General features: G+C 42.8%; 1 protein-coding gene across 1 annotated transcript; it reads right to left on the reverse strand.

Annotated features, from left to right (window-relative positions):
• Positions 1-8,122: 8,122 nt before the first annotated feature.
• On the reverse strand, positions 8,123-9,372 carry LOC108627576 (uncharacterized). The gene is made up of 4 exons (XM_018028884.2): positions 9,290-9,372; positions 9,010-9,224; positions 8,428-8,869; positions 8,123-8,272 (listed from the first exon to the last, which is right to left on the reverse strand). The coding sequence occupies exons 2-3, from the start codon at positions 9,210-9,212 to the stop codon at positions 8,530-8,532; spliced, it is 543 nt and encodes a 180-aa protein (XP_017884373.1). The 5' UTR covers positions 9,213-9,224; positions 9,290-9,372; the 3' UTR covers positions 8,123-8,272; positions 8,428-8,529.
• Positions 9,373-17,243: the final 7,871 nt, after the last annotated feature.

A 17,243-nucleotide genomic window follows, 5' to 3' on the forward strand; every position in this document is an offset into this window, starting at 1 on the left:
GTGATAGCAGGAACATAGCGTGACGAGGTGAGAGTTTCGGGTGCGGGCGCCTATTTCTCTCTGCCGGTCTGGAAGAACATTTAATTCGTGTCCCACGGGAGACACATCGTTCCTCGTTGCCTGCGTGCTCTCGTTGTTATTGCACACACCACACCGTTCAACACGATTGTACGGTGTGCGCCGCATTCGTCTGTGTGTGCATCGTATATGCCGTCTCTGCCCCGCGTTGATACACCGCTAGCTCGGCGTGTTTCACACATAGACGGAAGGCATCTCTGGCTACGCGTGTACGTATAGAATCACGTTTCGTTCATTTTCGTGCGCGGTGTCCCGTACACGAGACGAACCTCGGTGTGTGCGCGTGTGTACCTTAAGAACGTGCGGCTTCGTGGCGCAGTGCGTGAAATGAGTGACAAGGATCGTTCTTCTCCCACTCTTGTTGAAAACAGTCTCAAGTCGCTGCTCGATCAACCTAGTGTTTTTCCATTGATTGGTAAGTGCCCAAGCTTCAATTCAGTTCGACTCGTAATGTTAAGAACAACCGGTAGAATCGCCGATTTGCGATCTACGCGGTCACTCGATATATCCCCTCCTCCTAAGATCGCCTCGGTACAACACGTATTTTTTGTTTCCTTCGAAATTCGCGCAAATACTAGTCGAGCATTGACTAGTACCGGTGATCGAACGAATACAAAACATGTTTCTTTTTTTCCATGATCTTTTCATTGACCAAGAACATACAGCGTGTCGTTCGATATTTTCTTTGTGTATGGTTGTCTTCTCGTTCTGACGTTTTTATTTTAATACCGCGCATTTGCTTCTGTTTCTACAGACATTCGTTTTGGAATGTACGTACGAAAGCAAAGTAAAGAAGAATCGTGTTGTTTTGTTTTTTAAATACGAATTCAGTGACATAAACAAGCAGTGAAACACGGAGAACAGTAAGTATACACGTTTATGTTCATTGGTTGCGCCGGCGCTCGGTTCTCCGTTTCTCGATTAACCTCGTTTGGAGCCCGTGGTGTACACCACGTGATGTTACCAACCTAACCTCGCTTTCACTTGCTCAACTCGTATCTATACGTTATTCGGTTTAGTTCGGCTCGATACGAATGTTCTGCGAGAAGAGAAGCGATACATATATGTACAAGCACAATTAACTACCCTTCCCGAATTGATCATAGAACGAACGTTTTTTAATGCCGTTTGACAAGATTCAAATGGAACCTGGTAATTGCATGTCAGAACGATAGGATAAGAATCTATTTAATCTGTCCCTCGCAAGTAGTTTGTTAAATCATGCCCCTTATCGGGAGAATTTAATAATCGACAGTAGACTTTCAATTGTTTCGTTCGACACGAAGGTATTCTCTTAATTGATCTAATTTGGAGTAGGGGACATAATAATCAAAGAGTGGAATGAAAAATGATAGTGCATTATTTAGTCTATGATAGCGTATTTATTTAGTATGTCCGACCATGGTATCTCTAACTGACGTTCATAGCTTTACGTCAGATATATAAGTGGATATTACATTATACCAAACTCAGATAATTGCTCGTTTATTACACACTAGTGGTAATAATCAGCTTAAACGATGTATTAAACCGTGACGACCTTTTAAAACTCGACGAAACATTTTTGTCACGCGGTCATTTATTACACGGATCGTTCCATGGTGAAATTACGTTGCGAGTGTTTGTGCTCACTCGTATCGAGGGACAATAATCCGACTTCCTCTTTGAGCTGCATTCTTCATGGAATGTGGTACGACTTTACTTCAGGTGATCGTGCTTTGCGCAAATGCGGCACACGTTCAATTTTCTGTCCATCGGTAGACCAGTCCCTCCGTAGCGAAAAAATTCGCTCGAAAATCCGATAACTGGAGGCACGAGGCACGACGCCTTATGATCAGCCACTTCTACGCGAGTCAATTTAGAACGTTTAACTCATACATTAAAACATCGTATTTTAACGTACATTTTAATGATCATCAGTACGTTCTCAGATTGATTTATTCATCGTAACGTACAATTAAATCTTAGGAAATGGGCCTAATTGTTGCAAAAGGGAAAACGTACGCTACGGATACTTGACGCAACTTAATCATTTTAACGGCATTGTACTAATAATCCGAAACATACAGCCGGTAAATTAAGGACAGTTCCCTGACTCAACGTAATGGCTTACTTCCCATTCAACTTTGTAACTAGTTTCATACCATCGCGAGCGACGTGATGGAACAGATTTCGTTATAAGGCAATATTAGGCAATTAATTAACGACCATGAAAATTCTAGCCATCAACTCGTCTCTCCTTTAATTTCACTTGCGTTCGAATCACGCTGTTTAAAGGCATCAGGCTCTGTTTATCCCGTAATTGTTTTGTTTAGCGGTATCGCACGATCGAGATTACTATAGTATAGAAAATACTGGTCCGTTATCGTTATCAATCGTGTTCCGTGAAATGCGCGCGTGGGATTCGGCTAAAAACTTTAGGCAACTGTTCTCCGATTATTTTCACCATTAAACGTTGTTACGTTTATCACGTTTAGGCTTATCTGTGATCAGTATTTTATAAGATTCGATAAGGTGACGTTCTCCGCGCGATCACGTTTCATTCACGTTATTTGCCGAGAATCGAACGCTTCCGAGACGTAACGCGAAAATATTAATTGTCCAATGTCGAAGTACAGCAAACTTCCCGAAGACAGATGATACTCGAACGCGGCTACGCTACGAATTACGTTACATGGATTGATCGTCGCTGTTAAATCGCGCTGGATAGGCATTTTTCGGTGTAGAACCGGTTCGAGCTGCTCGCGATCATCATCATGTGTGTACGACACTTTCACGCGATGCAGTCGGACATTAATTTTAAGATTGACACTGAGATAACGCGTTACGTCATGACTCCGTACTCAAGGACTGGCACTCGCAGTCGCAGAAATAGAAATAAATTGCGATTTTACGGCTATCTGAAAAGAGTAGCCGTGGGTGGACTCGCCACGCGGCACTTGATGCTAACGATCACGCGTAATGAGCTCTTCCCTTGATAAACTGTAAGATAATTAGTCATTTTTTTGCGACGTTCTTTTCTTCGTATAATGTTCCTCGGGATGGCTTCTAACATAGTTTCTTATCACCTAAACCCCCCAAAAAAGAGAATCTTAGCCAGCCGACCGGTCAGCAGATGATTAAAGTAGAGGATACTTCGTTGATAAGCCGAGCAGATTATCAGTAGCGTTGGGGTTGGGATCAAGTTCAATATCCAAGTTATAATAGTTTCAATGCTCAAGTCCATGAGTTTGGAGTCCCGTCCGAGACAGCTGGTCCCACTGTAATTACGATGTACTTTACCGCGATGCCTCGTCTCTCGTGGCAATTTGACGTTCGTCAGATATAGTTTCTTATCACATATCCATCAAATCAAACGAATGGTCCTACTTCTTGTTCGGGAATCGCGGCTCGTATATTTTTCTTCGCGAGCGTACGATGTATGGAAGTCTTTTTTTTTTCGTGAGGCCTAGCGGACGTTCAGAGCTACGAGGCCGCTCGCCTCTGGCCTGGCGTGGCCTCCAACCGAGTACCGCTCTCCTGGCAGCTGGCCAAAGCTTATGCCAGGTTTCAACATACCGGTCGACATGGATATTTTCGGGTTTGCGGCGAAACGACAAGCTTTGCCTTCTCTTTCCTCGCGCCTCTGACCTCGTCGAGCCGCGATACACCATCCTCGATACCCCGTCTCTCCCTGATCCTGATCGACGCACCCTGCGCCCTTTGCTCTTTCGGCCGTCCAAGCCGCTTCCTTGCTTCATTCTTCGCGCGTACCCGCTTCCGCTCTATCGATCGAACCACAGGTCGTCGATGCTAGACCCTTTTCTATTACTCCTCGTTTTACCATGGATTGAATAATTTTCAGTTCTAATCTCGTCCTAAGTAATTTATTTTCGTCGTTTATTTCCTAGAACAGGCATGTCGAACTCATATGATATTACGGTATCGATAAATAGAGGTTCTAAACTGCATACAAATAAAAATAAAATTTATTTTAAAATAGTTAATTAACATTCGATAATTCGTATGACAGCAATGCGTCGCGGAACTGTGTCGAATATGAGGAAAAGTTTGGTAAAGGAAAAGGAAGGATCGAAGAATCGATCGCCTGGTTACTGTTTGTAGCGTGTCTATGGGTATGGTAATAAGGCAAACCGAAATGGCTTATCTGGTCATAAGATGCTTACTCATTATTGTGCCGGTTTTAAATAATTTACTGACGACACGCGGGGCACATGGTCGTTCCTCCCGGCCACCGGCTGCGCTCGTGTATACGTATATATGTGTGAATGTAAGTAGCTCGTATTTACGATCTCGTAAAAGGGACTCCACGATAAGATAGCGTAAGGCGGTAATTTAGAGGCGTTGGAACGATTAGAAGCAAAACGGAGCTACAGAAGAAGCCGTAGATCAAATTGCACGACGGAGATCCAGTTTTAACGTATCCAGTCCCTTGTTTCAATTTACCGCAAACAGTTTTCGTTTCTTATTGTATATTAAACGGATTTACTCGAGGTAGAATTTTACATTGGAACAGAAACTTTTTAATCTAGTCGAGAGAGTAAAATCGGATATTGTAATGTATTGAGTAATCGAGCGATAACGATTTCTATCCACGTTTCGAAGTTCTATTAATTCATTTAAGAAAATGGGAGAGTCACTATGCTTACTGTTCTCGAGCCAAACTGTTTTACATAGAACAGATTCGCTTGTCTTTTGAAAGAAATTTCCATTTAGGCGGCAACTATCGTTGAACGGGTGAATCTATTCGGTCGGTTTCTCACGTACTCCATTTCATTTTTGCGTGCCATAGTTTAAACAGACTGTTAATGTAATTGAACGAATCGTACAAGTGTGCGGGACACGAAGCCTTTATATCTAGTGCCACGAAAATACGGCTTCCACGTCAAGGTTGCTACCGGAGACGTTGCAAAGTTGCAGGGATTGAAAATCGAAGGATTTTTGCGGACCTCAGTCTCATCGCGAATCAGCTACCTTCGTCTTGCATAATTTAATTTGACACGATCTTCTGCGCGATTGCAAATAATATAATTGTGTGATAATTGCGTCGGTTAACGATTGTCGGGCCTTTTAAGGATGTATTGGCTATACAGTCAATCCCAAAAGTTTATTTACCTTAGAAAAACGCATTTCCTATAATTAAAAAGAAATCAGACGTCGGAAGAATAATGCTAATAATAAATAGCTACGTGCTAAAAAGTATAGAAGGAAATATCCAATTAAGTATTGACGCTGACGAAAATTTTTTTTTTCAAAATTACGAAAAGTGCTTCAAATAAAAGTTGTTTTTCTTCTAATTTCGATATTTAACGAGTTACGTATGATTATTTGGCATTTTATTGATGTTGACAAAATCCGACCATCCCAGCGTCGAAACGGCGAACTTTTGGCAAAAAATTTCATTTTTCCTTTATTACTCCTAAACCGTTGAATCTACGGGAAAATTGTATAGGACCTTTCTTGTAGAGGACGACGAGATCTACAATTTCTGTATAAAAATTCTTCGTTAGCATTAATATTTAACGAGTTATTGACGAAAAACGAAAAAACAGTTTTTTGCAAATTACTCGTTAACTATTGACGCTAGCGAAAAATTTTTACATGGAAATTGTAGATCTCGTCGTCCTCTACAAGAATGGTCATATGCAATTTTTCCGTATGTCCAACGGTTTGAGAGTTATTGGCCAAAAACGAAAATTTGGAAGAAATTGGAGGGGTACCCCTTGGAAAAATCTCGGAAAAATCGAAATTCTTTTTTGTTGTTTATGATTAGCAATGTTCTTCCGACGTCTGATTTCTTTTTAAAAAATCCGTTTCTAAAGTGCATAAACTTTTGGGATTGACTGTATAGCCAATACATCCTTAAATTCCTATTGTCTCTCAATTCGTTCAGATAGAAGATTGCAAGTTCAACGAGCTATATAACTATATACTCATTTAAGACGATATCGATTTGTTCCAATTAAAGTTGCTTTCTCCCGGCTCCTCATGTCACCGTCGCCTGGTTGCAAACTCTCTGTCATAACTGCTCGAAGTCGATGACGAGCTGGGAACCGTGACGATACGTTCATCGATTCATCGAGCTCAACTACTTTCTTTGTATCATTCATGCATTATCGTTCGTTCCACGGTTTTAAGTGAAGAATGAATGAGACGGTTAAATTTTGTACGACCAGGTAAAAACCCAGTTAATTAAGCGGCAGCCACAGGGTAATGATCAATCGGTGTTAATTTATTCACTGGCTGGAACAATCCGGGTCGGCCGGGGTTAAACGCGGCTTTTTCATTCATCCTCGCCGCGTCGAGGTCTGACGTTATTCCGCGCGCGTGTGAACTATGTAATTTCGGAGGAGCACGCGGTTACCAAGTTGCATCACGCGACAGAACGCGTCTGCGACTATAGATAGGCAAAGCGGAAATCCACGCGTGCGTGAAACCCTGCATGTCGGCTGAGGGAGTAGGATAATACGCGAAATATGTAGAAATATTCGCGCTCAAGACACGTGACGAGCGGTCTGAGGCATATCACGTGCCTCTTCCTCCTCCTTCTCCTTCTCCTTCTCCTCCTTCCCTTTCGCCCGTTATTTCGCATGGTAACGCGGACGTGCAGGTGAAATAGCATCGATGCGTTCGTTCGAAATCTGCTTTTTACCGCTGGCCCGGCTCCAAATCGAATATTATTCCCGCCCGACTCGCGTACAACCCAATAGAGCAAAATCCTGTTCTCTTACTTCCTTCCGATTCGAAGTCATCGTACTCCGCTCGCGATTCTTCCACCGGACTAAACTGACTCTTATGCTTTCACGAAGGAACTTGCATTCTTCTAATACTCGCCATGCGGCCCTTCGTTATTAAGGGGCCTTACCAGTGTGAAATTTTTGGGAATTTTTTTTAAGAAAAGTATTTTATGGATTTTTTTAAACTTTATGGATATATTTGTCTATAAATGAACTGTGTAAAATAATTTCTTCGTACGAAAATAACCAAAGGCGACCAAGTTATGCGCTATTTCCCGAGACGCCAAAAAAAGTGCCTCAACTGCTGACATGAAATGACAATGAAATCAAAGATCGGGAATGAGACGTCGATTTCGTTACCACAACACTGGATGATACACACTGTATAGGATAAACTAGCGAACGAAAATTGTGGTTTTAAACCAGTTTTAATTGATCGCATGCTTAATTAAATAAATTGCTGTTAGTTCGCGCACAGAAGCAATCTGCGGCGTCGTGTACGTTCGAACAGTGGCATCGACTGCATAGGAGATAGTATCGTGTTCCCTTACGAGTTATTCGAATGCTCTTACACGATCGTAAATCACGGTTCGTCTCACAATAGCGTGCCCGGTTCTAGCGTTACCTGCTCGTTACGTTTCTTAACAAGCAACTTTATCTTGGCCGACTCCCGAGTAATTATGCGACCGACGATTTCATTCGAGATACTGTTATCGCGGCTACGCACGATTATATTCATTTATTCCTGTATCGGTCGCTTAACTATAACAACGTTATTTCCTTTATTGGCAAAGAAACGTCCTATTAGTTGCTCGAAATAATTCAATTCACGTTTTATCGATGCCGACGGGCCGTTTGATATTCGAAAACGAATAAAAAAAATGTTTGAGCGATGGAGATAGATTCTTAGTGAAGCGCGAACGAAGCGATTTCTGGCTCGGACAATGTTGAGATCTGAACACGGGCGACTGTAGGTGAAATAGTCACGCGTTCAAGAGTTCACGTGTGCGTGTGCGATCGCAACATTAGCAAGACTATCATTAGCCAACAAGGCCGTGAGCAGGGCCGTCATCGCTGACAAACGGCCACTGCTTCCAACACCAGTTGGCGTTCTCCATTCCGACCCGTTCTTTCTGCGTCTCTTGAACACCAGTCAGAGATTTCCCTCCGACTTCCCGCTCAATCCTGATCTAGAACACCCCGTCCCGAAGGTAGCAGTAAAAGTGGCCGGTAGAAAATTTCTAAAATTCTTTATACTCCATATATCGTGTTATACATAAAGATTTGATAAATTGATCACAGAAAAAAAAGTCACGAGACAACACTGACGTACTGGGGAAAAAAATAGATGAGATATTCATAAAAATGTGTCGTAGTCGACGTTTAGTTTTCTTGGAATTTTCTCTTAACCCGTCCTCTTCGTTTTTCCTTAATGAATTCCGAGTGTCTCCGGCGGTCTGTAAGCGAAAAAAAAGCAGAATGAAGGAGATCTAACATCACTCGAAGGCCTCGCGGGTAACGCGATAGAAGTTCTTTTTAAAGAGAAGTAATAAAAACATGTTTAAACAGGGAAATGCATTTAAATGGATTCGAGCAAACACCGGCCGCGTACTTCGCTCACGTCCGTCTCTTCTCGCTCTTGAATCAATCTTTGCGTCCAGCGTCGAACGATAAAACGGGGATCGACGGTTTATTGTTCTATCTTTTCGAAGGATCATTCTTGCATTTCCTCTGAATTTTCCGTCGCGGTAGAACGGATGCTTCGCGGGCTATCTTTTCTCAAGATATCGCCACTTTTCGATGGCTGTTTGGTCACGTCGACGTCGCCGTCGACGTTCTTCGGGATCTCCTCCCTCCTCCTTCGTCTCACGCGTCTCCTTGATCTCCTTCTCCTTGATCTTCTACGCGATCTACACCCTCGGGAACTCCGCCTCTTACCCGATCTTCTTCTTGAACGACCTCTCCTTCTTCTCCTGCTACAAATATTCACCGGGTTGCCCCCGCCGCTGGGACATTGACTATTGAGAAAATCCTGGTTATACGAGTAACATCCTCTGAAACATAAAACATCGATCCTCGCAATCGAATGTCAATGAAAAATAATATAGTTATTGTCTCCTGAATAGTCCCACGTGCATCGTTATTAGTAGTTGAAAGAGAGAAAAAGCGGTAGCGAAGCGTTTTTTGCGTTTACCCTTTGACACGTTGGAGAATGCCGTAAGTGACGCCGCGTTTCAAGGCGAGCTGAACGTGTCGTCTAATTTCATTGCCGGGTACATTGTATTCCTGAGCGATATAGTTGCTAATTTCCCGTGGAGTCGACCCTTGAATTGTCTGTAACCGCCGGATGGCCTCCACCACCTGAGCTTCGATTTTTGGCGATTTTTTCACTGGCATAATTATCTCGTCCTACACGCGATTAGATCGTCAGGGAAATGACCGTGCGAGGAAATCGATTGTTGGTTCACACTTACACGAAGCAAGGCATTTATGTTTTGGGGAAGAATACGAGCTTCTGAATTTTTACGTTTGCACCTGATCACCGTTTACGATCACGTTCGACTTCCTCGGGATTAAAATACGAACAAAGAATCGTAGGTAGGTTCGTCTTTTTCTCAACATCGGGTGGGAATCTGTCGGAAACTCGTCGAGGAACGTCAACGAACGTTACAAAAATAATTTACTCGATACGAGATAAAGGTCCTTGCAATTTTTTTAACGCTGGCATTTTTTAGTGACATATCAAACGCGTCTAATTTCATTCGACTTGAGATGAAACAAACGGGGTTTCCAAGAAACGATTGTCTTTTAAATTTTTATAGATTATTCGGAGAACGCCACGTGAGAATTTCATCTCCTATCATCGCATATTGCTCCCGTCTATTCACGGTGAAACTTGGTATTAGCATTTGTATAAAAGCTGCGCGAGCTCCTCGCAGGATCCACTGGCAACCAGCCAGTGTAAAAAATGGACCGATTTCGGTCTGTTTCTTTCCGGTATTCGCGTACAATTTGCTCTCCTCTCATCGAATCGAATCCGTATCTCTTCCCGTTCGCCCCGGCAGTGTTCTCTCGACCAGGCAGAAATAAAACGGTACCAAACAGCGCCAGGGGAGCACGACAGACCTTTAAACAGTGACGTCATCGAACGCTGTTTTCTCATGCCTTCGTAAATATAGTACTCTTCCGGCTGTTTGACTTGCAAATTGAGAGTGCAATTAGAGAGCTGCGCGAAAAATTGCCGTTTGAATTATCACCGGTACGCGGCGAACGGTACGAGGAGTGAACAACGCTATTTACCGTGACTTCGGCCAGAAATTATATTCAATTTGTACCCTATTTCGCCACTTACTCGTTCCCCAGCGTATCGGGCTGTTTTCTAAAAATTCGATTATCGATAAAATTTTTATCACCATTATTATTACTGAAATTATGGTCACGTGAAATTTCGCAGCCGTGTTAATTATTTCTCGTATATTATTTTGTAATTACTCAAAAATAGACCGAGACTAATGACTGGCGGCGCCCGGGAATATCATAAGTACTCGATGAAACGATCCATGAATTCCAATGTGGAATGCGCGAGGGTAATTACACGTTTAAGATAAAAATATTGTTTGTTCAGAGCAGGAAAGACGGGTACAGACGTTGAAACGCAGGTAGATACGCTTTATTATATAATTTCTGTCGACATTAATATTAATCGGTTGCCCGACGTGCAGGCCATTTAGATTATTAGGAGAGATTAAACAATCGATTGTCGGTTCATGCGAAATTCAGTAAATAAGTAAGTATAACAAATCGGTAATACGTAAATTGGTTCGATTTTTATTGATTGATCTCAGTTCTATCTGCTCCACTCGTATATTATTATTTGTACTTATTGACACAATCGTAACGCGCAACGTGTAATTAACTGGCATTTAATTGCGCACGTTTTTTAAACCCGTCTCAGTTACCATTATTTCTTTTATCTGTATGAAATTTATTCCGCACAAGAAATTGCGAATATTAACAGCATTCTGCTGGCAATTGATAGATCAGTTCAGTCAGCTTTCTAAATTATAGTGTGTTTCCCTTAACGAGGGTATTGAGTTCGCATTAAGATTATCTTTGAAACGTAATGCGCAACATTCAACCAGCCCGTCCCGGGTTAAATATCTGATAAAATGAGCGATAAGAGGAATCTTCTCGTTTGTCAGATGTCCTGTAGAGAGCAGCACAGATAAAGTCGGTCTCTACTGGCATCTGGCTCGGGTTCATGGAATTCGTGCCGTCATCGGGAACTTACCGTCAGTCCGCTAATAATCGACCAGCAGGAAACATCGAACAGACTCGGGTTCATTCACTAATTATTTTACAACGTGTCTCGGTGTAGAAATCGTATCACTGCCATATTTAGATGTTTAAGATAAAATTCATGAAATTAGGACGTGAACTTCGATCTTAAATATAAATAACGATTCTGAATACCGGTCATAGTTGCCTCAGATAAATTCCTGTCGCAGTTGTCAAATTTCAAGTATTAGCGCTAACTGCGTTTAGCTCTCTGAATCAACTGTGATAAACCCCGTTTTATTATGCATTTACGAATTCGAAATCAGTATTCATCGGAATCGTGAAATTATTTATTGTAACAAATTAAAATTTTGAAGAAACTGCACCCTGAGCAAGGAAAATACTGGAAACCTTGTTTTAAAAACATTTACAAGTCGATCTTCAAATCTTATTTCTTCGACTGAGTATTTTCCTCAAGTTTATCTGCAGAGATAAGGGAGTGGTTTTGAAACCAGAACTAGACGATTTTTCTATCATATAATGAAAACTCTTTCTGAAACCTATAATGTATTTGGGTTCACGAGAGTAATGATGAACTTTCACCAACTCTTCTCTCTCGACTCTTTGTAAAAAGCTTTGAGGATTGAAAAGATACAGGAGAGACAATGGCTAGATCTCGTATGAAACGTGGGGTTGGCTCTATCGTTTGTTCATTTTTTTTTGTGAAAACGACTGTGTATACAAGGACACGCACCGGACACGGTGCATTCATCCGTGCGAGATCCGAGTCGTTTTATTGTTAGCCGAGTAACGCGAGTTCCTGCATAAACCGATTGTTCAAATGATTCGAAATTACCCGTAGACTTCGTTACCGGAATCGCCGTATTAGCTTTAATGAATATTGCGCCTATTTAAGCCGTATCGAAATTGCACTATGATTGAAGTATTATAGCTTGGGACAATGATTCCTGGCTAGCTCCGGCTTATCCGAAAATTGGCAAAATCTCGGAAAAATGCAAAAAAATTTTATTCTCAAAATTTCGAAAAATGCTTCAAGTAAAAGTTGTAGGTATTGCTGTCGCCTGCAAAAAAGGTCGTATACAATTTTCTTCTATTTCGAATATTTCAGGACTAATCGATTAATTAGTTCGTTCATCACCAATTATTCTTTAAAAAGTGGAGTTAAAAGAAAATTGGATAGATTTATTACTCTTATTGAACCTTGTCCTTTTTGGGGAAATTAGTACTAGCCAGAGTTGGCAAGCTGTACAAGTAGCAATCTTTCTCCTAAAAACGAACTATGGAACATTCTTAATCTGCAGGCCAGAAATGAAGAAAAGCAAGCAGAGGAGTTGGGATTTATTTGACCCGTATTTTTGTATGCGTAAGACAGAATTTTATACGAGGTTGTGATTAGTCGGAACCGATGAATCTAAGAGACGATGCATCGGCGGGTATGCACCGGGCGAAAGTGGTCGCATAAATGTCGGGACACACGGGGTTTAACGATTGCGGAGAGATCGGTGAACCGGAAGCGAAAGGCTTCGCGCGCAGCTTCACGATTCGTTTGCCACGAGACGCGAGATGCTCGAGCCTTTAATGCACCGAGAAGCCTCGTGTCTTCTTCCATTTCCACGGCACCCGCATGTATTTTTTTAATCACCACAAACCCGTCGTATTTATTTCGCATTTGCATTAGAAGCGATGACACGATCACCGTGTCTAGCTTGAAAACGGCTTTTTATCATCTGTCAGGACGAACTGGTTTCCCGATATTTGTAAATGGTCGCTCGCGATAAATCACGGCCCGGCGAGGGTGACTCAGATGTGACGCTTCAGGAGAACGTTTGAATGAGATGCCCGACGGGTCTTACGCAACACAACTCGTCGTGTTGCGACGGCAACGTTCGTTGCCGCAAGGCCGCGGTTTCCAGAATTTACTGGCCGGCGTATTAACCGCGCGGTATAAGAGGTCCTGTAAACAACGCGAGAAATCGTTCAAAAAGACCGTGTGACGAAAGGTTCCCCCCCGCTCGTATTTCAGGTGTTAAGCGTACTAACGATAAAAGGAAGGCGTTGGACCGATTCCACTTGACCTTCTCTCAAACGATGTTATTCGAAGATTTTGTAAAAATGTCGCAAGCGATATTTTTCCTACGTTTTTTTTTTGTTCAGGACCCTGATTAATCACGTGGGAAAGTATCACGTGCGTTAGGCTGCATTGTTTGATGCGCCTTCGACGTCCTTGCGGCATTCGCAAGCCATTTTTGCCATTCCCGTTAAATACCGAACGTTTATAGAATCTACGCTAATTAAAACGCGAGTTAAAACCGTAACTGAGAAAAATCGATCAGAACGCGTACAGGTATTTCGTTCTCATTCATGAAACAAGCGAGGTTGTAAGTCACCGGGTAGGTAGTAAAAAACACGGTTGAATGAAACATCGCAGTAGCACCCGCGAAACTAAATTAAACTCGTGACACGTTTCTGTAAATAATTCATGAATCAACTGGTATTAAAGAAATTATCACTGTTAGTCGGTGAATCGTGGTACCAGGTATCTTCTGTGTAGAGTCGCTGAACGATTTTGTTTTGAGAACTGTTCGCTGACTTACGAACGGTAGTGTAATCGAATGATATTTATGCCCGAGTCCTGCACACGGTTATGTACATACGTATCATAGTAATCGCGAGCCCGGCACGCACGAAGGAGCTCAATTAAATTGATCTCGGTAGTGTACCATTTTATTACGGCATTGTAAGGAACAATTGTTTTCTCACGTGTCTGAAAAACTGATTGCCAGTGATGTCACGTCCGGAGAGCGACCTTCGTCGCTGGCACGTCCGGCGCGCCGAGCTCTCCTCTATACGTAGATTCAGAAAAATTAGAAAATTACGAGCTCGGCCAGTTTTCAGACTGCTCCCTCTGTCTTTCGCTGGTCCCTCGTATCGGTCCAACGTCTCCTCCAAATCGTAGTTTCATCACTGATGGGAGTACACGTTCAATGTGATTCGTTCAGAAACGTGCAACGACGTAAGGCGTCGTCGTTCCAAAAGGCAGTCACTAGACTGTAAAATTCTGTGTAAAATATAATTGGATTTTAAACTTTGCGGTCAATTAATTACGTATTCCATTCAATAGCAGGCAGGCTATTCACAAATTACAATCGCTGTGCCATAAATACAACCGTCATCGAAACGCGACGTCCTCGTTGAATTAACCCGAACGTATTATTTCTTGATTAAAAGCAACACGTTCTTTTTTTTCTTGCCGCGTTTAAAGACATCTCGATTTAGCAAATTGTATCCTACTCCCCCGGCCCTCGCCGGGGTTGCGTAACGGCGAAGGCGACTAATAAGCAAGGTAAAGCCAGTTCCGTTTCTACACGCTTTGCATTTAATAGTTCCTCCACCCCACACGGTCGCTCGCCACCCTTCGACGCGAGCGGCGTTACTCGTTCACGTGGCCGGACACGTGAACCTGACACGTGGGATTCCCGGGCCGCGATATCGAACCATCCTCAGCCCGATATTTTTCCGTGTATACCGCTCGCCTTTTACATTACTTGCCCCACCAGCAATTTCATAAGAAAATAAATTCTGTGATCAAAATGCGACAGCAAATTAAATTTTGCTCGAGCCGAAGGATTTAGAATATATCTGCAGTTTGTGCGGGGCAAGATCGTATTCGGTCATACCAGGTAGATGATTTTTCAATCACTCATTGCGACCGAGTGCGACGAGCTTGAATCGACTAATTTGGTTTCCCGGTATTGTGACGCGAACGCAGGGGACGTCTGACTAATTAAATACACACTCCCTCGAATGCTCGCGGATATAATCGATCCGACAAGGCGTGGAAGGTCCGTCGAAGTCGATCAGTCTCCCGTAGCTAAATCGTGGCACAGCCGAGGGTTTATTATCGTTGAACATCCTCGCACGATTTGGCCAGTCAATCGCAGCCAGCTCGGAGACGTTGATGAACGTCCCGTGCACCCTATCCTGTATTTTACGCTCGACCGGTCCTCCATATTTAAACCGAAGCCAGTGTCCAGGCCCGGTTCACCGAGTTTCTGTGCGCCTCGTTCGACTCCCGTGTTTTTTGTTTGCCACCGCGTTCCCTCTTCCCATCGTTTCTTCCGGCCGGGAGATGCGACCAGATGGGGTAGATGGGCGAGGTCTATTCCGTCTGGCGTTCGACAGATAAAAGCTTGCCTATAGGTCGATTAAAATATAAATTGCGTTGCCACGTTTCATTCTCCGTTATCCTGCCGATCGTCGGTTCAGAGTTTCCTCAGGAAATTACAATTCACTCAATTAGACATTTTGGAATAGTTTTATTGTTGAGGAAGGAACTTAGAGAATTCTAATTCCACCTGTAATTCCTGAAGAATTTACGTAAGAAAATCGTAACAGCGTAACTGCGCTCTGGACATGTTTTATTGATGTAAGATTAACAAGGGTAAACGAGGTGGCACGGTAACTTAGAAAAAGTGGCGATCGTCGCGTAACCAGAGTGCGCCTTTCGTGATTCATACGGTTCCTTCCTCAATAATCCTCGCATGAGATCGCTTTGATATACGACGGTTCAGTCGTCGAACACGTTGTCGTTGTCGCAGGTCAGGTCAATTCAGGTCAACGTACTCGTTCGACCGTTTGCCTCTGCCTCGCTTCCCGTTTTTCTTTCGAGCTTCCTTTACGGTTTATCAAACATTTCTTTGCCAGGATCGAATTTTACGATCAATGCTTGTATTTTTAATCAACGATGCATCTGATTCCTGGATTCCTCTCAGAGAAATGTTCACTTTCATGAAGTTCATAATTAAGAATGTGAGAAAGATATTTGTAGCGTCGAAGTGATTCGACTGACCGTTTCACCTGCGTCGTTGCGGTAACGGTTGCTGAAACAGTTTTTACGCGGTTGATTTATGGTTTTGCAAAAAGAGAAAGGATGCACACGCGTCGGTATGCCGTTTCCATGTACGCTTGACAACAACCGAGCCTCGGTAGAGTAAATAACAAAACGCGTTGCGCCTCCGACGATATTTGCGCGGTTAAACAATCCGGTATAATGAAAAGAGATTGCGATCAGCAGCCTACGCATAATTGCCACAGTGACGCACTAAATTGATACGCCGCTCGACGATTTGCATCGAAACTGGGAAACCTTTGAATCTCGTTTACTAGAATAATCTAACCGGTAGAAAATTTTAGATACTCGAAAGTGAATTTATTACCTGGTTTCGACCAATAAATAAGTACAATGTTTCATTTTATTATCATGCGCGACGTGTTAATTTGACAGTTTCGAATTTGTTTAAATTGGGTTTAATCACCCGGATTCTGAAGTGTCCACTAAACGCAATCGGCATTAACTTGCCACCTCCTTGAGTTCTAGTATCAATTAGTATTAATATCGATTACCGCCTGCATTATTCATAAACTAATTAAATCCCCGGCGAGAAACCGGGTTCATATTTTTAACAAGCGACCGAAATATTGACTTCCAAATGCGCTTCACACCAGCGCCGATTGTAACATTCACTATTACACGTAACGAAGTCGAGTAAACCCTAATCCAGTTCGCCACTATCGTTTAATCCACAGTAACCGATTCACCTTCACCGGGAACGCGTCGTAGCTCACCGTCATCGAGTACCAGTGCCCATTTCTGGCAGTTACGATTGCGTATTCGAAAATCAAGTATTTTTATTGAATTTTATCTTTTAGAATTATATGCCATCTCCTTGGTTTTCAAAGTCGAGTATAAAATCAGTGTCATATTCAATTAGGTAGAGGCATATACAAAAAAAATCTGATTAAACTCGCACATATCGTAATTAATAAGAATTGTTGTATCTGATCTATAGAAGAGTAATAGAGACTTTTGATTGAAAATAATTATTATGTCTCGGGTCGTGAACTTTTGGAATGTCGGTAGTAAACGTTTCCGAAGAGAGCCCGGTAATAATCGGAGCCCGTGGCGGGGTGGCATGGATGGAAACGGTACACGTGACCGAGGAACGTGCCTCCTGGTGCACGTGGACCGGGGCCACCATCCCCCTGGCGTCGGGCTCCGCTCACTCGTCGAGCCTCGTGCTTTCAACCCTCTTTTGCTCGAGGCGGAGGAGAGGAACCTGTTCCTCTCAG

Source organism: Ceratina calcarata, unplaced genomic scaffold (genome assembly GCF_001652005.2).
Source record: "Ceratina calcarata isolate Rehan_Ccalc_2016 unplaced genomic scaffold, ASM165200v1 scaffold48.2, whole genome shotgun sequence".
In the NCBI taxonomy this organism is placed as follows: domain Eukaryota; kingdom Metazoa; phylum Arthropoda; class Insecta; order Hymenoptera; family Apidae; genus Ceratina; species Ceratina calcarata.

Coding starts and splice junctions, on each gene's coding strand:
- LOC108627576 (XM_018028884.2), bottom strand. CDS start 9,212: ATGCCAGTGAAAAAATCGCCAAAAATCGAAGCTCAGGTGGTGGAGGCC. Junction 8,870..9,009: donor ATTCTCCAACGTGTCAAAGG/GTAAACGCAAAA, acceptor TTTATGTTTCAG/AGGATGTTACTCGTATAACC.